Source organism: Rhodnius prolixus, unplaced genomic scaffold (genome assembly GCF_049639745.1).
Source record: "Rhodnius prolixus isolate KJV_2025 unplaced genomic scaffold, Rpr scaffold_1, whole genome shotgun sequence".
NCBI lineage: Eukaryota > Metazoa > Arthropoda > Insecta > Hemiptera > Reduviidae > Rhodnius > Rhodnius prolixus.
Genome location: NW_027411581.1, coordinates 36,246,684 through 36,269,477, shown reverse-complemented (window position 1 = coordinate 36,269,477; position 22,794 = coordinate 36,246,684). Strand labels below are relative to the sequence as shown.

General features: G+C 34.9%; 1 protein-coding gene across 7 annotated transcripts in view; it reads right to left on the bottom strand.

Annotated features, from left to right (window-relative positions):
- Window positions 1-21,205, bottom strand: part of LOC141448166 (dystrophin, isoforms A/C/F/G/H-like) — an 898,384-nt gene extending 877,179 nt beyond the window's left edge. For 2 of the 7 annotated variants that reach the window (XM_074116317.1, XM_074116303.1), the window contains exons 1-3: window positions 21,092-21,205; window positions 16,182-16,376; window positions 5,044-5,140 (exon numbers count right to left, since the gene is read on the bottom strand). In XM_074116317.1, coding sequence (XP_073972418.1) covers window positions 5,044-5,134 — 91 coding nt within the window. In that variant the 5' untranslated portion in view covers window positions 5,135-5,140; window positions 16,182-16,376; window positions 21,092-21,205. Of the gene's footprint in view, window positions 1-5,043; window positions 5,141-15,438; window positions 15,583-16,181; window positions 16,377-21,091 lie in introns of those variants that run through there. The other 5 variants (XM_074116369.1, XM_074116361.1, XM_074116325.1 and 2 more) reach the window with 5 other exon arrangements.
- Window positions 21,206-22,794: the final 1,589 nt, after the last annotated feature.

The window sequence follows — 22,794 nt, the reverse complement described above, 5'->3', positions numbered from 1 at the left end:
GCACTACTTACACTATTAACGCAAATTTTAATTTTATTTATCCCAACCACTTTTATATCTTGTATACCTCTCTGTATATGAGAAAGGTATTATTAATAAATTTACCTATGGACAGAGCATGCATTCTGCCTTCTGAGCTACTCTCTACTATCACCTCATTGGGACCAGGGTCCCCTGGGAGGTAAAATTCTGGTGTCAGCATCTATGTTTGTTAATTCTAAGTGTAACTTCTTAGCTTAAATTTCCTTTTCAACTTTAGTTTTACCCACTTTACTCACCATTAGGATCTAATTTCGGAGGCTCTGGGCCTCCATCCGTCCCATTCATCTATGTACACAACATATATACCTAACTTTATACACTAATTTTCAAAATATACAGGGTGAACCAGTAAGTATTGTCAATAGGCCTACTGCGTGTAGTACATCTAAAGTGGAGTTCAATGACGTATTGGCCAACTTCATATTTTCCTCTGTTCTTGAGTGACGTCACTTTTAAGTTTTTTTCTAAAATCATTACTTTTTCCAATAAAAATGTTATTACTCAGAAAATGTTCGATTCTGATGACATGGTTAGAAAGGCAGATAAATTTCCTAAAAATTGACACCATTTGGAAGCATAAATTATTCTCCAAACAGCCTCAATCTTCCACCGGAACCTAGGAAAATAAAAGTAATCGAAATTTTTAAGAAAACTCATTAGGCTCTTATGTTATCATTATCCGACCTAGGTGCTGGCACTTTTTACAAAAGTTTCCTTGTTTAATGGGCTTTCAAACGGTATATCATTTTCCAGGATTCCTTTTATCTTCGTATGAGAAATTGCGTTTGTTTTGCGAGAAAACGTGTTCACTCCACTTTAGATGTACTACACGCAGTAGGCCTATTGACAATACTTACTGGTTCACCCTGTATACACTTCACAAGACTATCTACACTCAATATTAAGCACCAAATAATTTAGATGGAATTAAAACAAATACGTAAAAAATTAAAAAGAAAAATTTGTCTTCTTCCACCTTTGTAATAAAATAAAATTAGAATTAATAAGACAAAGAAAATAAAATAAGATTTCAAATAAGTTTTATTAAGTTAGGTTATATCAAACAGAGCAACAAACACGATGTTACTGTTCAAAGTTCAAACAAGAACGCCCCAGTGTTGTTTGTAGCATGTTTTTGAAAAATTTATATTTTAGCAAGGTTTCCGCTTGGGAGTTATTTTTGGGTGGATAAGGATTACCTCTATCAGTCCCATATCCGGCGCTTTATAAGTTGAATAAAGTTAGCAAATTAAATACCTCCATCTTTTTAAAAACATTAGAGCTGATTTTAGCGCTCTCTGAAATTTGCCACCCCGTTTATCCCCACACATCGCATGGCAGTGACCGGGAAGAGCTACTGACTTCCACAATTCGTTGCATTTCACTCTACTAATCTCTATGTTAACATTTTTGGTTACTTTTTCTTATTTTTTATTATAATTAGCTGAAAATTGAACACTTTTTAATTACAAATTTTAATTTAATAATATTATTTTTCGAATAGTCAAATCAATTAATGTTAAAGATTTTGAAACGAGAAGAACTGTAAGGTTCGCAAGAAGCAGGTCAAATTATAAGAATTAGAAAATCCTAATCGGAAAGATGTATTCATGAGTAAGATGGTTAACAGTAGGAGAATATGATAAAAATAAAAATGTGAAACGATCGCGGTGTCAGATAAGGTGAGATTGATGGAAGGCGAGATGTCACCGGTGTTCACCTGAATATCGATCTTTCTATATTTAATATTTACGAGGGTCGTTTGAAAAGTCCGTGCAAAAATAAAAACTACTTAATTTTTTGGGGTAAACCTTTTTTATTTTTCAACATAGTCTCCTTTTAGGCTTATACACTTCGTCCAACGCTGCTCTAGTTTGTTGATCCCTTCCGAATAATAGGATTTATCCAAGTCTGAAAAATAGCCATTCGTTTCTGCAATCACCTCCTCGTTTGAATAAAATCTTTTTCCCGCCAGCCATTTCTTCATATTGGGGAACAAATAGTAGTCCGAGGCAGCCAAGTCTGGAGAATAGAGGGGATGTGAAACGAGTTGGAACCCTATTTCCATTAATTTTGCGACCACAACTGCTGAGGTGTGAGCTGGTGCGTTGTCGTGATGGAAAAGGACTTTTTTGTGGGCCAATCGTGGGCGTTTTTCTTGCAGCTCGGTTTTCAAACGGTCCAATAACGATGAATAATATGCACCTGTAATAGTTTTACCCTTTTCCAGATGGTCGATGAGGATTATTCCTTGAGAATCCCAAAAGACAGTCGCCATAATCTTTCCGGCCGAAGGAACGGTCTTCGCCTTTTTTGGCGCAGATTCCCCCTTGGTAACCCATTGTTTAGATTGTTCTTTGGTCTCAGGAGTGTAGTGATGTATCCATGTTTCATCCACAGTGACGAAACGACGCTTAAAGTCCTGCGGATTCTTCTGGAACAGCTGTAAACCGTCCTTGCAATACTTCACACGATTTCGTTTTTGGTCAAGCGTGAGCAATCGCGGCACCCATCTTGCGGATAGCTTTGTCATGTCCAAATGTTGATGCAAAATATTATGTACCCGTTCATTCGAGATGCCCACAGCACTAGCAATCTCATGCACCTTCACTCTTCTGTCATCCATCACCATATCATGGATTTTATCAATGATTTCTGGAGTAGTAACCTCAACTGGGCGTCCAGAACGTTCAGCGTCACTTGTGCCCATATGGCCACTCCGAAAATTTTGAAACCACTTATAAACTGTTCTAATCGAAGGTGCAGGGTCACCATAATGTTTATCAAGCTTCTCTTTAGTCTCCTGAGGCGTTTTGCCTTTCATAAAGTAGTGTTTAATCAACACACGAAATTCTTTTTCGTCCATTTTTTGAAAATCACTCGACTTCCTCGATTCAAACGAATGCCAAAGAAATAGACCGATCTGGCTGAAACTTGGGGTGTGTTCTTCCAAGAGATGCTACTAACTAAACATAACCTCGATACGCGCCAGTAGTGCTATCTCTCTGACTTTGCACGGACTTTTCAAACGACCCTCTTACACCAATATTTGCTTTGGTTCATGTATACGTTACCCATATCCCCACTCACACACAAACCTCAATGGAACTGGATTTTAAATTGATTTTGAACGGATTTTTGTCACATGGTGGGAGATTTTATTCTGCGATTGCGCATTATAATGCATTAAATAAAAGACTGTAGGGATTTAGAAGAAAAGAATTTTCGCCTTATTGAAGAAGTTACAATGTTAAATAGACAGTTGCGGAAAAACAATTTAATTATCTATAACGCACCTACCGCTGAAAATGAAAACGTTGTAGATACGGTAAAGGAAGTATGTGCTGGATGCGAAATTATAATAACTGCTTCAGAATAGGGAATGGAGGTGAACCACGGCCTATTTTGGTTTCGTTGAACAGTTACTAAAAATGAAAATATTCAGTGATAAACAACTATTTCAGCACAGACATTTTCGGTTAAGCCACGATCGTACTAAAGAGGAAAGAGAAGAAGGAAGAAGCATCTTTATTTGCATAAGCAAAATGAAGAATTTGGACATTAGGGCAAATTACAGTAGGAGAGTGTTCTCATTCAGAGGTAACCGTTACACTTTGAAGGAGGCTGAAGCTCTGTTTACTGAAGATCAGACCGGAAGTCATCAGAATACTCTTACAGATGAACAAGTCAAGAAAAAGAAAAAGGTTGATGAAATCAAAGGAAAAGTGAATATGTTTCGATTTCGCCCTAGATCGCCTTCAGCTTCATCAGTCAGATCATTTCCCTCTTGATGGCATCCATCCATTTACAACCAACCCTCACGTATCATTGCTTCTAGAGAAAACATTCCTAAGTGTTTACAATACTTTGGTAAGGTGCTGTATATTTCATTTTGTAACATTGGTGGTTTTAAAAGTTTGTATAAACTATCGAATGATGAAATGAATTCGCTAAATAATCTGATAATTTGCTTAGCTGAAACTAACCAAAATTTTATTTTGTGTTCTGTTATATTCAATATGTATAAAAAAGATATCTTTTTGTGAGCTCCTGCTTTTATAAAATCTTGTATTTTGAAAAAGCAAATAAATTCTAAAATAAAAGACCTCTTCTCGAGCAGTGGAACTAAGTAAAATATATATTAAGTAGATACTTAGGCTTTTTTAGAAAGAAGAAGGAACGGACCGTGAATCCGGTCAACTAAGAAGAAAAGCTGCTGCCTCCAAAATTTACCCAAGACGCTCTCTCGATAAACTCTAATCAAAAAGATAGAAATTGAAAGGTGTACTTGGTGCCACAACAGCAGTAGTTTAACCCACCAACCTTCAAGAAATCGAATCCAATCTTAAACCCAATTAGGGCATTCCTAGATTAGGGCACTATAATTAGAATGCAGATAGATTCTTTAGAAAACTAGCGACAAACTAACAACTCGATGGTTGTCGCCAAACTTCGTATCAAAATCAGCGATAAAACCCAAATAGAACGTTAGTACCTTTGTATTTAATATAATTTGTAATATTTTGCTCACTAATTAAACCCTAGACACCATTTGTTAGTATTGCCAGTGTAAGCTCAGATCTCACACAATGCGCTACTACCACCAACGTTAAGGAATGAAATGATTCATGAGATTCCAAAGGAAACAATAATCTGTTAATATTTCTAATTTTACGTTTTTTTAATTATTGCAACTTATTAGTTGTTTTAAAGATTTTGCTGTTATTTTCAATGAATTCCAAAAAAATTTTCGCCTGATTATTTGATTTAATTTTTTAAAAAAATAATAAGATATATTAAATAGAATTTTTCTTTGGACGTTTTCCTATCAGACATTTTCATTAGCTCACCGTATTTTTCTTTCACTTTGCCCTACACTTCTAACACCACAATACAGCCACAATTCTAAACTCCTTCAATAAGAATTCCAACATTTTTTGATAATTTAAAAATTAATCATTTGATAAAAGCAAACTAAAAATAACTTAAAACGTTACTAACATTTGGAAATATTAATCTGACATTCGACCGGTTGGTGTGTATCAGGCCCTTCCTCTATTATCGTCTTCCACACTACCTTCCGGTTCATCATTGAAACCTACAATTTGAAAATACTGATTAGATAACCAAAATTTCGTGTAAACAACTGTGGTAGGTTAATTTATAAGATCAAATGGTAATATTTGTTAATTTGTTTTATTGTATGTTACACATTGATAAATACGAGGTGTGTTCAAAAAATAAGGTGAATTTTCAAATTTCGCGGGCTACGTACATTCGAATTTCGATTGTTTTTTTTTTTTATGTTGGTACACTTGTCTCGAACATATGTTCAAAGTTGTAGCTATATAGCATGTTTAGTTTGTTTGTGAGAGGCATAAATAAGACAAGTGTTTTGCGAGTTCGGCGATTTTCTTCTGTCGAAAAAATGGATCAACGAAGTTGCATCAAATTTTGTGTAAAAAATGGAATTAAGTGCTCAAAAACACTTGAAATGTTGACAGTGGCGTACGGTGAGAGTACTCTGGGTCAAAAAAATGTTTACAAGTGGTACAAGCTTTTCACAGAAGGTCGAGAAGACGTGAATGACGACGCTCGCCCTGGACGCCCCAGCACATCAACAACCGATGAAAATGTTGAGAAAGTAAAGAAAATTGTTATGAAGAATCGTCGAATCACAATTAGAGAAGTTGCTGAGGATGTCGGCATATCGGTTGGCACATGTCATGCAATTTTTTCGGAAATTTTGGGCATGAAGCGTGTGGCAGCGAAGTTCGTTTCAAAATTGCTGAATTTTGATCAAAAAAACCGTCGCATGAGCATCGCTCAGGAATTGTTGAATGACGTCAACGAGGATCCAGATTTGCTTAAAAGGGTCATAACTGGTGACGAATCATGGGTATATGGTTATGACATCGAAACCAAAGCACAATCGTCCCAATGGAAGAGTCCAGGAGAGCCAAGACCGAAAAAAGCACGCCAAGTTCGATCAAATGTCAAGGTTTTGCTCACTGTTTTCTTCGATTACCGTGGCGAGTGCATCAGGAGTTCTTACCACAAGATCGTACGGTAAATAAGGAGTATTACCTTGAAGTTATGCGCCGTTTGCGTGAAGCAATACGAAGAAAACGCCCGGAATTGTGGAAAAACAATTCATGGCTTTTGCATCACGATAATGCACCTGCTCACTCATCTTTGCTTGTGAAAAATTATTTGGCAAAAAACAACACCATTATCATGCCTCAGCCACCGTATTCACCAGATTTGGCGCCCTGCCAAGATTGAAGAGACCCATGAAAGGACGGCGTTTTGCGACGATTGAGGAGATAAAAACCGAATCGCTGAGAGAGCTCAAGGACATACCAAAAAGTGTATATCAGAACTGTTTCGAGGATTGGAAAAAACGCTGGCACAAATCTATTATATCTGAGGGGGACTACTTTGAAGGAGACAAAATAAAAATCGATGAATAAATAAATATTTTTTGAGAAAAATGAAAATTCACCTTATTTTTTGAACACACCTCGTACACGTACCTAAAATTCATTAAAAAGATATAATTTAGTTTTGTATTCTTGATGTAAACAAAATTATTAGCTGAGCACTGATTATACTACCGACCACTCTCAACCGATTTCAAGGAGTTTGTCCGTCAGCATGAGAGTAACTAGATATATAGATAACTATATTTTGTTTAATCACTAGCAATTTGAAAAAAAGAAAAATTGTTTTTTATAAAGATGGAAGCTTTAGGTAATATCGTTAAGGTGCCATCCAACATTTCAAATGGGCGTTTTTCGGCAGTGAAAGCTCTTCATGTTGCCATTTTTTTATGTAGTAGCAGATTCCAGATGGGTAAGACGAAATTTAAAAGCTTTTGAAGGTTTTCAATTTGAAGAGAATTCTGAGGAATTTGAAAAAAGGCTAGACACATCAACGATAAATGCACTCTTGCAGATTTAATAGCCATTTGTACTATTTTAGACCTTGATTATGATGGCGATGCAGATGCCATCAGCTGGCAAATTTGTCAGTTTCTCACTAAAATAAAAGAAGTGGTTATGTCTTCCAACGAAAAAGATGATGAGGTGGGAGAATCTTCACGGGAAATTGAATTATCTGCGGAAACAGACGCCGAAGCTGTTGCAAGACCTTTACTAGTAAAAAAGTGAGCAACCATACAACATATAACCACAACCATATAACAGAACTGAGTTGACTATCTTTTAGAGACTTAATCCATTCGCTCGTTTAGTGCCAACGATAACTATCATTGTCAAACGTCCAAACTATACAGTTTGTTTTTAGGACCTTATAAGGTTGTTAAGGTCAAGGGAAAAAATCGATACGAGGTACAGAGGATAGGAGGTGGTGAAGGTGCCAAGTGAACCAGTACAAGTGTAGACAATATGAAGAACTGGGAGGACCGATCGTTCGCGGTGAACGTTTGTTAGGGGTTAAAAAGAAAATAATAGTTAGGTCAGTCAGTCTGGTGGAAGAGAGAGAGGCAGTGATTATTTAATCAGACAAAAACAGAATAAATAAATAAATAATAATATTTTTTTGTTGAGAGGGGGGTCAGTCATTTGTAATGCACCTCTTAATGAAGTTAATTTGATTTTGTTTAATAAAAAAAATTAGGCTTAGTGATAGTAGGAAAAAGAAAGGATTAGAAGACCAAAAGTGAGCGGAAACTAAAGAAGAGAGAAAATCCAGGAGTACAGAAGGCAGTGGGAGCATATGAAGAAGAAAAAAAAAGATGCTAACCGAGCAGAGTTGGTTCTAACGCTGGCGAGGTAAATTGAGCCTTTGGATAGCTTGTCTTCTACAGTAAACGGAAACTCGCTCGCAGGAGGATTTATTGTGTACCAAGAAAACGAAAAATCTAAAGGCGTAAAGGCAAGAGTTGAGAATCTGGTGTCTGCCAAATTCAAAGTTGAATTTAAGAAGAGCGATGAGTGTACCCCAGCGCTGGTGGTAGCAATAGTTATTTTATTTAACAAGTGTGGAAAGTAATACTTTTCCTCACACGAAGCAGGGTTTGCACGCAAGAGCGAGCGAAGCGAGGCGAGTGCAAGTGTAAATTGCCGAGTGTGAGGAAAATACTTTACACTCGAGTTAAATATATTTTTTCTGCAACCATTAGGGTTATTAACTAAAAAAAAACTAAACAGGAATCACTAGAATCCATTTTAAATTTCTATAAGGTAACACTATAACCTTTTTAACTGTTATAATTAAAAATATCTAATTATTTATTAAAGTATTATTTTTATTTCTATATTCCTTTCAATTTTTATTTTATTTTTTAATATTAGTTTTTTAATTATTTAAATAAAATAAATTTAAATAAGCTTATTAAAGTTTTAAAGTAAATATTTAATAACAAAACTTCTTATATCAAGGAAGCACAATAAAGTTTTTCCACTCAATGGTGAGGAAAGTGACACTAATAGAAATATTTCCCCACTAGTGAGGTAAAGTTGGGCATTACACAGCTGATTTTAATTGAGTAATGAGAACATTCCTACATGGTTGCAGAAAAAAGTATTTTAACTTCAAAATCTAGAATAAGGAACTTTGTGGGGTTAAGGAGCTGTTTATAAAAAATTTTTCGTTTTTCCGCGTAAAAAGAGTTTTTTTACACTTGAAAGTTTTACATTAACAAAGGACTAAAACAAAAAACCAGCTTCAAAACTAAACATGGAGGAGAGTAGCGATGGGCTGCCACACGACAGAGGACCATCACCGATAGCCAACAATAAAGCGGATAAATATTCTACCTATAATATTAATACTGATAATAGTAATTCTAATAACTCCAATAGATCGCCTACAGTAAACATTAGCGTGATTCCTAATGCAGGCAAGACAAATAAAAGATCGCTGGTTCGGGAGGGAACTCCCTTGGACCTAATCCGGGCTCCCAAATTGGGCAAAAATGACGACATGACAAAAAATAGTGGTCATGTTGCCGTAGTAAGGTTTCTACCAGTGCAGTGCTTTTATACGAGGTGTGTTCAAAAAGTAACGGGAATTTTCGTTTTTTGAAAAAAATATTTATTTATTCATCTACATTAATATTGTCGCCTTCAAAGTAGTCCCCTTCGCATACAATACACTTGTGCCAGCGCTTTTTCCAATCCTCGAAACACTTCTGAAACTCGATCTTTGTGATAGCTTTCAGCTCTTTCAGCGATTCGCTTTTAATGTCATCTATGCTTGTAAAACGACGGCCTTTTAATGTTCTCTTTATGTTTGGAAATAGAAAAAAGTCACATGGAGCCATGTCTGGCGAATATGGAGGCTGGGGCATCGTTAAAGTTTTGTTTTTGGCCAAAAATTCACGAACAAGCAATGAAATGTGAGCAGGTGCATTATCGTGGTGCAAAATCCATGAATTGTTTTGCCACAAATCCGGGCGTTTTTTTCGGATTGCTTCACGCAAACGGCGTTGAACTTGTAGGTAGTACTCCTTATTGATTGTTTGACCTTGTGGCAAGAATTCATGATGCACTATGCCATTAAAATCGAAGAACACAGTGAGCATAACCTTCACATTCGACCGCACTTGTCGAGCCTTTTTCGGTCTTGGCGATCCAGAATGCCTCCACTGGGACGATTGAGCCTTAGTTTCGACATCATATCCGTAAACCCATGTTTCGTCACCTGTTATAACACGTTTCAGTAGATCCGCATCGTTGTCGACTTCATTGAGTGACTCATGAGCAACTTCCATTCTCCGCTGTTTTTGTTCGAAATTCAACAATTTTGGAACAAATTTTGCTGCCACACGTTTCATACCCAAAACATCCGAAAAAATTTCATGGCATGAGCCAATTGATATGGCAACATCATCAGCGACTTCTCTGATTGTGATTCGGCGATCGTTCATAACCATTTCTTTCACTTTTTTCACGTTTTCATCGGTTGTTGATGTGCTTGGACGTCCAGGTCGTTCGTCATCTTCAACGTTTTCGCGGCCATCTTGGAAACGCTTATACCACTCGTAAATCCTTGTTTTACTCATAGCAGACTCACCATATGCCTTTATTAACATTTCACTCACTTTATTTCATTTTTTACGCAAAATTTAATACAAATTCTTTGATCCATTTTTTTTAACAAACAAAAATCGCCAAGCTCGAAAAACACGTCTAACCTTAACGGCTGCCACTTAAGAAGTAAACAATGAATATTACTGAAAATTTTATCGTACTTCAGGGGCTTGTGTACCAACATAATAAAAAAAAAAATTTACAATCAGACTCTCCAAACCCGCGAAATTTAAAAATTCCCGTTACTTTTTGAACACACCTCGTATTTATATGCCCATATATTTATTATATATTAATATACATACCTATATATTAAATTTTTTTTTTTCATTTTTCTTATTAAATGTACAATGTGTTAAACATATTCTCTGGTCAGCTGGGCCCATTAATTGAATTCAAAGTTCTGTTTGTATAATTAATATAATGTTCATGTTCAAGAATTTCTAACCAAGCATTGTATTTTCTGTTATAGATTATAAAAATATCCTATTCTGATATTGAAGTGAGTAGGACCTGCTGTAGCTGGTGCACTACAGGTCGACTGATTGCTCCGTAAATCTAAATTAAATTGAATTCCTGCTTTTTTGATGGTTACTGCACTTTCTCTTGTACTCCAGCAAACCTACTATTCCGGGCATTGGGGGTTTTCGCTGCCGTACCCCCCAAGAACCAACTCTTACACGCCCATAAACATCCTCTCTCCCTACACCTTTTGTTTAATCATTTATTAGTTTATTTTCTTTTATTTATTTTCATTTATCTCCTAAAACCGGTACTTATTTCACTTGAAACAACAGCGTGGCGCTCAAGGCAACTATAAACCGCCTTCACTGAGCTAGCGGCACTGCTTTACCTTCCCCATCGGGGAGCGTAACACGATCAGCAGGATGGTCGATCTATAGAATAGTAATCTATGGAGGCACCCCCTGTATAAATTTATTTGGATGGCAATTGCTAAGAGATTCTTTAGTCTCTATTACCCAAGGCGTTTTTTCATCAGATATATTTGTGTATTTAAAACAAAAAGGTGTATGGGTGTTAAAGGCGTTTAAAAAATATATTGTTGCTTTTTCAGTGCTTTTTTTTTATTTTCTGCTCTTCTTTTCTACATATATTTATTATATATTAATATATATACAGGGTGAACCAGTAAGTATTGTCAATAGGCCTACTGCGTGTAGTACATCTAAAGTGGAGTTCAATGACGTATTGGCCAACTTCATATTTTCCACTGTTCTTGAGTGACGTCACTTTAAAGTTTTTTTCTAAAATCATTACTTTTTTCCAATAAAAATGTTATTACTCAGAAAGTTTTAGTCCGAATTCGATTCTGATGACATGGTTAGAAAGACAGATAAATTTCCTAAACATTGATACCATATCGAAGCATAAGTTGTTTTCCAAACTGCCTTAATCTTCCACCGGAATCTAGGAAAATAAAAGTAATCGAAATTTTTAAGAAAACTCATTAGGCTCTTATGTGATCATTTTCAGACCTAGGTGCTGGCACTTTTTACTAAAGTTTCCTTGTCTAATGGGCTTTCAAATGATATAAGGTAAGTGGGAGGAAGATGCCACACTTAACACTTATTTCCGTTTTGTAGGAAACTGTGTTATCGAAAAAAAACACCAAATGTATCAACGTCCAGGTTGGTTTTTATTCTTTAATTACATATATATATTAGTATATTTAATTAAATGCAAAACCGATAAAAATGCATTTGAATGAAATGTGTCAAAACTGGCATCTTCCCCCATCATGTGGGGAAGATGCCAGTTGATGCGGGGGAAGATGCAACAATATCTTAAGATATAAATTGAGAAAGAAAAAATTACAAATTTAATGTTAGGTAAACAGCAAAATATTCTCATTAAACACTGAGGGGAAGGAACACCGAACAAAAGACATTTTTTGTTTAATTTTTAACATTTTTTGCAATGCAAATTGTCTTTGCTGCAAATTTCATGTAGCCATCTCTTGCATGTTATGCATTGAAGCCAATCGCATTTTGGGCCCTTCCTATAATAAAAATATACTTTACACTCAATACAAAAATCATCGTCCTCCTCTTCAATGTCACTCTCACCACTGATCGTTACCAAATTATCGGGAGCAGAGGATGCTGAAGATGAACTGTCCTTCCTTTTCTTTTTCTGCAGTACTTTTCCCCCTTTTTTTTGTCGGCAGAGTAGCCTTTCTTCTCAATGCCTCCCGTTTCTCCACCGTCGTAAGGACTTCAGCAGTTTGTTTCTTTCTTTGAGTTTGCTTGGGTTTCTGAAATCTGGGGATAGGACTAATTTCTTCAAAAGAAGTGATGGCAACGCTGCTGCTTGTTGAAGGTATTGTCAGAGGTGCGTTAACTTCTTGTGTGGCATTCAAATTTTCTTTCATATTGTCAGAAATGGTATAAGCATGTTTTGGAATTTTTTGCGGATCGTATGGGTAAATTCCGCATGCAGAAAATCCCACGTTGCCATTTCCAACAGTGGCTGCCCTATTCCTTACCTATCATTTTCCAGGATTCCTTTTATCTTCGTATGAGAAATTGCGTTTGTTTTGCAAGAAAACGTGTTCACGAGCATACAGCAGTGATATTGTATTGTTGTTGTTAAATTCGTTAAACTCTTGTGGATGGATGGAGCTGTAGTCAATTTTTAAAGTGGATCGTCTTAAAATAAGGTAGTCTAAGGTTACTTATTGCACATAAATACAAAAATAAAAAAAATCTAAACTGAAATATTTGACAAAATGTTAGATTTTGAAACTAAGCAAATTAGCCTTCGATTATAAAAATAGCACTTGTTTAAAATATTTTCTAACATTTTGTCAAATATTTCAGTTTAGATTTTTATTATTATTATTATTATTTATTTATTTTTATGTGCAATAAGTAACCTCAGACTACCTTATTTTAAGACAATCCACTTTAAAAATTGACTACAGCTCCATCCACAAGAGTTTAATGAATTAAACAACACAATACAATATCACTGCTATATGCTCGTGAACACGTTTTCTTGCAAAACAAACGCAATTTCTCATACGAAGATAAAAGGAATCCTGGAAAATGATATACCATTTGAAAGCCCATTAGCCAAGGAAACTTTTGTAAAAAGTGCCAGCACCTAGGTCGGATAATGATAACATAAGAGCCTAATGAGTTTTCTCAAAAATTTCGATTACTTTTATTTTCCTAGGTTCCGGTGGAAGATTAAGGCAGTTTGGAGAATAATTTATGCTTCGAAATGGTGTCAATTTTTAGGAAATTTATCTGCCTTTCTAACCGTGTCATCAGAATCGAATTCGGACTAAAACTTTCTGAGTAATAACATTTTTATTGGGAAAAAGTAATGATTTTTAAAAAAAACTTTAAAGTGACGTCACTCAAGAACAGAGGAAAATATGAAGTTGGCCAATACGTCATTGAACTCCACTTTAGATGTACTACACACAGTAGGCCTATGGACAATACTTACTGGTTCAATCTGTATACATTAGAAAAAGAACAGTATCTCTGGCAAGAACTGAGAATTTGTACAATCTCAAATTTATAACTTTATTAGTGCAGAGGTAAACAATACCTCAGACCAACGAGGTTCAATTCCCTTTAGAAAGATATAGTTTTAAATATTTCATCATTAAAATAAGGACAAAATTTATTTGAAGGAAAGACGACAAAGAGCATTGAAGAAACGCTTCCCTCCCTGAAACAATCTGTTCCTAGTTATTTTAATGGAGCTAACTAAAATCAATTTATTTATAATGAAAATTTTACTTCAAACACAAGAAAAAAAATAAAATAAAAAAAGCTAATCTAATCAATCTAACGGTTAGAATAGCTGCGGCAAACCGCTGTTATTTTGCCTTGCAAAAAATTTTCAAATCCCGCGATATACCCAGAGAGGCCAAATTAATAATATATAAAACGGTCATTAGACCTGTAGTGATGTACGCCTCCGAGACATGGTCTCTAACGAGTGCCGACCAACATTTATTGGAGGTCTGGGAGAGGAGACTTCAACGTGTGTGAGAACGGCCAGTGGCGTATTCACGCCAATGCAGAAATTCAATTCCTTTTCGGAGAAGCGGACCAGGTGATAAGAGTGAAACAAGCGAGACTAAGATGGGCTGGCCATCTATTGAGAATGGTTCGCAGCCGCGGGCCAAAAATGGTGCTGGAGGGCAGGCCTTGGGGCAGAAGGCAGAAGACCAAATAGATGGATTGACCAGGTGGAGGAGGATCTGCGGGCGATGGGCGTTAGAAGGTGGAGGACGAGAGCCCAAGAAAGAGAGGAATGGCAGAGGATAGTGGTGGAGGCCTTGGTCCTTTTAAGGACTGTTGAGCCTTAGAGAAGAAGAAGAATCAACCTAACAGAACGGTTATTGAAAGGAGATCTAGCAGGAGGAAGAATAAATAAGACAGTAAAAAATTAGAATAAAGAATCTGCATCTACAAATCACAGAGTGACACAGAATAAAAAAGATGGCCTAATAAGGAATGTGTACATTTTTTGTAGGAAAAATTTATCTGTGATTTGAAAATGTGCAAAAAACTAAGTTCACTTATGAGTAAATAAAATAAAATAAGAATAAAGTAAAAAATGATTAAAAAACCAGTTTCATCCTACACAAATTTTTATTTAAGTAGGACGAGTTTGTGAAAGAAAATAAAATGCATTCATAATTTGTTTTTTTTATTTATTTTTAAATCTACTTAATGCAGCACCGACCAAACATCTAACTTCATGACCTTTATAAGGAGCCACATGGAGACTTGCACAGGTAGTGAGAGTGTAGCTAAACGGTGACAATAGATTGTAAATATAAAAAAAAAACTAATCATCTATCTGGTGTGACCGATTGCATAGTTTTCTGCGGAATAATCACTGATCGAAATTTTATTATTAAAGAGGAAACATGTTATGGGCATTAAACCTATAATTTCAAAAAATAATCATTTACTTATTTAAATTTAAAAGTAACGAGTCGAATAAAACTCATATCTGATTATTTAATAAGTTTCATATTTTGTTCTTTCACAATTCATTACATAATATTTAAGTTAAATACTGCCTATAAGATAATTCATTATCAGATAACACTTGCATCGGAATACTCAGCATTCATTCGCACATTCCGACAAAGATTTTGAAATTAAATTGTTGAAATAAACAAACCAAATTTTGTGTTTCAAAAAATAAAATTAAAAACTGAGAAAATTGATGCATGAAAAAACAAAAATTAACGAAATATAAAATAAAACTTCTCGTGATTTGTGTTAAAAAGGAAAATGATTTATTAAAAATAAAGAAACAAAAAAAAATAAAAAATACAAACTTAGTTTGGAAGCAGTAGTCGTTTTGATTTCCGGTATTTTCTAGAGCATTAATCCAACAATAACATTTAGATCAAATATTCTTTAATAACCACAAGAACTACCGAAATTAATTTATATAGAAAACTTATTTTTTTGAGGTGCCACCTCAAACACGGCTTTCAGTCAACTGTCAAAAAATTCCAATAACAACCTAAGAGTGGCAGCACCATCTAGGCGTGCAATTTCAATGTCATTCGCTGCTATTAGCTTAATATACGCATATTAGTATAGTCTTCTTATAAAGTTGGATGCAGGGAATTACTATTATATTTAATAGAGTTTTGCACATGTAATAATATATAATTAGAAACAAAATCTATCAGTTAAATTAACATTTTTTTTAATTTAATTTTATTTAACTATTTAAATGACTTACTAGGCATTCATTTGAAATAAATATTTAATTTTTAAATTCTTAAATTCATCCTATATTGTGCTTTTGAATAATAATCTTGCAAAGTGAAGTGATATTTTGAAAATACCCACTTCTAACTGCTAAAAATTGTTTCAGTTTACAAAAATATTTTTAAAAATGTGCACTTATTTAGAGGTAAATCAAAATTAGAGAAGAAAATGAAATATATATAGTCACTTCGTTCAAACTATTAAGTGATAAATTACATTTTTTTAAAGATTTTGCCAGGTACTACACCTTAAGAGAGTACATGGACTTCTACAGTAGAATGTTGTTACTAGGGCTTACCTCCAAATGAAGGCCGGTTTCTTTTACTAATAGTACTGTAGAGAGAGCACAACAGATCCCCGTATCTTGTTGACACCCATTGTACTTGTTCTTCTTTGCATTCCGTTTTTTAAATAAGATATTTTTCACTTTTATTAAGTTATTATGTTACTAATTATTCTTCATTCACTGAATTCCGTATCTACACCTTGGCACCTCAAAGAATTTAATTGAATAAATATTATAATTAAATTCTCCAAAGAGAAAATACATTTTTGGCGTCCCTTATGAGGGCAGTGTATTTATTATTTGTACTGGATTTTTAAGAATTGTCTTCACTGTTTCTAGCAAAAAAGATATTGAATAGAATATCAAATTGATGGCAACTTAAGTTTAAATTCATGGTTGAAATGTCTTCCAATCGTTTTTAGTAATAATCTGTTAAATTCCAAATTTCTACGGTTTGGGAAATTTGTAAAATTTATTTCAGTAGCCCGGAGGTACACAACACTCAGTCCATTTTTCAAAATTTATTTTTTTAATGATTAATAATACAATATTTCTTTTTTTATTACCCAACCATCACTTATGGTACATCTATGTTACTTATTATCGACCAAAGATTTAAGCAAAATAACTCCCGTGGGCTTATAAGTAAGAAAAAACCGCGAAAAAACTCTTTCATGCTCTCTTGTAAAAAATTTAAAATTGGACATAGTGTTGTGTACGAGGGTCGTTTGAAAAGTCCGTGCAAAAATAAAAACTACTTAATTTTTTGGGGTAAACCTTTTTTATTTTTCAACATAGTCTCCTTTTAGGCTTATACACTTCGTCCAACGCTGCTCTAGTTTGTTGATCCCTTCCGAATAATAGGATTTGTCCAAGTCTGAAAAATAGCCATTCGTTTCTGCAATCACCTCCTCGTTTGAATAAAATCATTTTTCCCGCCAGCCATTTCTTCATATTGGGGAACAAATAGTAGTCCGAGGGAGCCAAGTCTGGAGAATAGGGGGGATGTGAAACGAGTTGGAACCCTATTTCCATTAATTTTGCGACCACAACTGCTGAGGTGTGAGCTGGTGCGTTGTCGTGATGGAAAAGGACTTTTTTGTGGGCCAATCGTGGGCGTTTTTCTTGCAGCTCGGTTTTCAAACGGTCCAATAACGATGAACAATATGCACCTGTAATAGTTTTACCCTTTTCCAGATAGTCGATGAGGATTATTCCTTGCGAATCCTAAAAGACAGTCGCCATAATCTTTCCGGCCGAAGGAACGGTCTTCGCCTTTTTTGGCGCAGATTCCCCCTTGGTAACCCATTGTTTAGATTGTTCTTTGGTCTCAGGAGTGTCGTGATGTATCCATGTTTCATCCACAGTGACGAAACGACGCTTAAAGTCCTGCGGATTCTTCTGGAACAGCTGCAAACCGTCCTTGCAACACTTCACACGATTTCATTTTTGGTCAAGCGTGAGCAATCGCGACACCCATCTTGCGGATAGCTTTGTCATGTCCAAATGTTGATGCAAAATATTATGTACCCGTTCATTCGAGATGCCCACAGCACTAGCAATCTCACGCACCTTCACTCTTCTGTCATCCATCACCATATCATGGATTTTATCAATGATTTCTGGAGTATTAACCTCAACTGGGCGTCCAGAACGTTCAGTGTCACTTGTGCCCATATGGCCACTCCGAAAATTTTGAAACCACTTATAAACTGTTCTAATCGAAGGTGCAGAGTCACCATAATGTTTATCAAGCTTCTCTTTAGTCTCCTGAGGCGTTTTGCCTTTCATAAAGTAGTGTTTAATCAACACACGAAATTCTTTTTCGTCCATTTTTTGAAAATCACTCGACTTCCTCGATTCAAACGAATGCCAAACACAAAGAAATAGACCGATCTGGCTGAAACTTGGGGTGTGTTCTTCCAAGAGATGCTACTAACTAAACATAACCTCGATACGCGCCAGTAGTGCTATCTCTCTGACTTTGCACGGACTTTTCAAACGACTCTCGTACCTCCGGGGTACTGATTTAGAATATTTATACACAAGTTTTTTTCATATCAAATATCCCTGTTGAGTGCAGAACACCCCCAAAAAGAGAATAAGAGGACATTCATCCAAGCCATTAACAAAAAGGAATAACGATTTTATCGTATTAGAAGAAATAAGGCAAGTTAATTATTTTGACCACTCGAAAATATCACCCTTAGAATATTGGACAACCTTAATAGTTAACAGTGAGAGCAAAGGGTTGCTCAAACTTAGCAAATAAATCTGGTGAGAAATTAGAGGTAACTGTAATTTTCCAAGGCGTTATAAACCCGCGAATATTTGTTGAGGCACTGAAGCGATCAGGTGCATATAGAATATTGTAGTACAGACTTCGGAACCATGAGAATCAGGAGCTATAGGATAAGGTCAAAGGAAAATAATACTAACTATCCTGATTACTAACTGTCTGAATCCAAAACATGGATTCCTTAAGTGGTATTCAAAAAGAATTGGAGTGTCAGGAAGGGAGGCGAAGACACATACAGAGTGCAGACTCCAGGCAGGCAAAATTTCCCTAAAACTGCACCGAGAATAAAAAGAAACGAACACTATTAAAGGAATCTCCGAGATTAAAATACAAATCTAGAGAGAAACCAGTGTGAGATGATTGCTTCGAAAAGGCTAGTAAAGGAAGAGGAAGTAAAAATTAATAACATAAGCTCATTATTCAAAGAATTTAATGTCTAATTGACGTTAAGTTGAATTCAGAGTTTAACCTTCCGAATATCGCTTGAAGTTAAAAAAGACGCCGATATTCTTTATCAAACCTTATCATCACAAAAAGGAAGCGGTGAGACTAGAGATTGGAAAAATGAATAACGCAGGTATTTTATCCAGAGAAGTCATGTTAACCCCTTTATTTGTAAGGGCCAATTAAAACTTTCAAGTTTAGATTTATTTAGATGTACGGAAATTGAATTCAAAATACTATATCGTATCTTAAATAATGAGAAAATATTAGCGAAATTTTAAGTTCGCGGCGGGCGAAAATATTTTAGTTCGGGTGTTGAAGTCGTAAGTGGACTTAACATCTAGTAATAGTAACTACCTATTTTTTCTGGCGGGGCTTAACCTCTAACTACCAATTAGGTGTCGTGGACGGAGGCGACTAGCAAACATACTTTACTGTGAATTTCTTTTATTAACATTTAAATAAAATCCAAGGCCTAAGACCGGGAATCGAACCCAGTACCACAATACATATTAGCTTTGCAGGTCTCGCCTCTTAACCGCTCGGTTACCGTCTCGCCTGACTTAACATGTAAACTGATCCCATTATTGGCCAATCATCAGAAATGGGTTAGGAGAAATGGAGATCAAGAAGCACTTAAAAATTTTAAATCGTATTTCTCTTGAGAGAGATTATATTAAACCAGCTCAATTTCGAAGAATTATTGGTAATTAACATCAGGGGGTGAGGCCTAATTTTGATTTTTATTTTGATTAGCTATTAGCTATTACCATGTAAACCGCCATATTTAGTTATTTAAATATAAACTAATTATTATTAGTGTTATTTTAAATTTATATTTAAATATGGCGGGTTACATTGCAACAGCTAATCAAAATCACTTTAATACTGATAATTTTATAGGGGCTTCGCCCCCACATCCTTATTTTCTGCCCCACACCCCTCCCATGGTTAAGATATTAACCCTTAATTTCACTGCATTCCGCAAACCAGTTGTGACGCAATACATGAGTTGGGAAACCTAATTTATACCAACTATTATAAGGAAAATAACCAGAAATAACTCACATTAATAATGGCAATCTCCAACATTAGGCTTGTGCACTTTAGCTACTCCCTGCAGGAATGCACTCATAATGTCGCCACTTGAAGAATGACTTCTACGCTTCACTGTTCCAACCACCATTCTCACAAAAACCCAAAACTTTCTCCTGACCATCCTCACTCAGGCTACATTCGTGCTTTAGAAAAAATAAAACCTGCAGATCAATGTCACTCATGGCAAAAAAACAAACCAAAGTGCACGACAAATTGGCGGGAACTAATCACAGTAAATTAAAACGAAACCAATAACTGTACTAACAACATATGACGCTTAAAACAAAGGATTACATTTAAAAAAAAAAATATCACTCGGGCCTTCTAGATTAAAAATGAAACAGTAAATAAAACGATCTAAATAAGTAGACCACACCCCCATGCTCTATTCTGAAGATTTACCGAACAACTTTATTTGCAAGTGGTCATGTGATTACGTCTTCGCCGCCCAGCTCATCCAAGAATAGTAATGGTGGTATAATATTTTATGCAAGAAGAATCCTTAAAAGCCCTAAAAAATATTGTGGTCAATAATCCACAGACAAAGAGCTCAACATGGTACCGAGCAATCAAAAAATTTGTAACTTTTCGTTTTAATCTTTATTCAGAACTGAAATGTTTGTTCAGATTGGGTCTATACTTACTACAACTTGACTTTGAAATTAAACGTACAAAAGTAAAAGATAAATTGTGGTGCCAGCCATCTTAAGTAGGAATAATGAAAATTTTACACTGACTACCAGCATGAATAACACATAATTATGTTTAAAAACTAGGTATAAAAAAAAATTAATTGCGAAAAAGTTCACAAATTGTTAAGTTTAATTATAGCAACAAGGATGTTATAAAAATATCAACGAAGGAAATAAAAGTTTACTTGAGAAAATACTTGAAAGACCTATACATTGTACATACAGCAGTTCCGCGGAAGTTCGCCCATCAATTCCTCAAACTAATTCACTAAGCAATGACCCACATTGGCTTAAGTAAGTTAATACAATTGTCGGAGGTCTGTATGAAATAGTAAACTGTCAGCGGTGTCAAATTAACAAAGCTATCAAATAAAACTTATGCTAATTACCAATAAACACCAGAGAATGATGAACTATGTACGTATTAGTGTCGATTTTTTTGGGGCCATTACTCCAAGGTATATGGTAACTCCATTACTGCAAGATATTACTCCAAGGTATTCCTGGTAAGAAATAATTTTTCTAAAACAATAAAGTAAAAAAGAAATCATTTGCCCTTATATAAGTCCTACTTTATCCATGAGAGCAGCTACATTGACCACAGAGCATCATAGAGGAAATATACCAAGTCAGAACAGAGTCTAAGAAAAAGGAATACGTTAACATGGCCGTTACTTGTTTGGTTATACAAGAGATTTGAACTGTATATTTATACCATTTAATAGTTAAAATAATTCTGTTTGGAGAAGGAAGTGTTGGGCAATTGCCTTTGGTTTTGCATTGAATTAAAAAATTTTCATTTTTTGTTTTTACCTTCACTGGAAGTCTTATGTAATTATCGCATATTGATGGTAGGAGTTTCCGCTACAGCTGGCATGTGCAATCTTCGGCCTGAGGGCCGAATCCGGCCCGTTTAGTGATTTTATACGGCCCGCGACGACTTTTCCAAACATCATTGAATATGGCCCGGTAACCCTAAGATAATGTCCGGTAAAGATTATTTTAATAGAGAAATAGGTATTTAATAGGAAATAGGTACATAGTCCAATTACACAAGTTAAAAAAAAATTGGTTCTTATCGTTTTTATTTATTTATATTAATTAAAAGCTTCATCCCTTGCCACGCCCACAGCAAACTACTCTCCAATAGTAGTGCGATTAGTATGTTACATTGTCGATTTAAAAATTGTTTTGCTAGACCTATATATGTACATATAATATCCTGAAGTGCTCCGGCAATAGCCATAGTCCTGTAAAGTTTGCTAGACTGAGGGCAGGTTTCTTTTCTTGAAGAAAAAAACAAAAAATGAAGAGAGGGAAAACACTCCGTTTTTCGCCGACGCCCATGCGCATTCAAGGTCTCTTTAATTTTGTTTTTTAATAGATATTTCTCGCTTCTACTAATTGGAATAAAGTTTTTGAATAAGTGAATTATTCTTTAAGCAATGAATATGTGGGACCTTAGGACCAAAATTGATAAGATATTAAAAAAAATAAAAAATTAACTTTAATTGCCTTAATTATTTTAAAGAATTTTTAGATAGCACGTTTAAATGAATACAAATTTTAATCAAAGTTAAAAAATTTAAATAAATACTGCTGTTATTCGCAAAGTTTTTAGAATGTATTAAGAGCTAAAATGTATGGATCATTTATCTCACATTTTCTATCTTGAGGGTCGTTATCAATTGAAAGCAACTGGAAGAGTAATTGATCTATGAACTATCAAATGAAAAATTGTCTTAGCATTGTTCGATGTCATTCAATACTTATTTTAAGATTTCACATATTTTATCTTTTATAGAGTGATATGTCAAAAGTTAAATTATGTATAATACTTAGAACATTACAGCATAACACTGAAATAAAAAACAATAATTAAAATTTTAAAATACCTTATATCCAAGGGCTCAATTTGGTATCTCTGTTAATAACTTTAAATCACATTGATTCAAAATTTTTATATTTTACACTGAAGTAACAAAAGAGTTTTCAAAAACAATTGCATAAAGACAACATGAGAACTAAATCATTTAACATATTAAATACAATTAATTCTTATATTTTTTGACTTTTTTCATGAAATAAATTG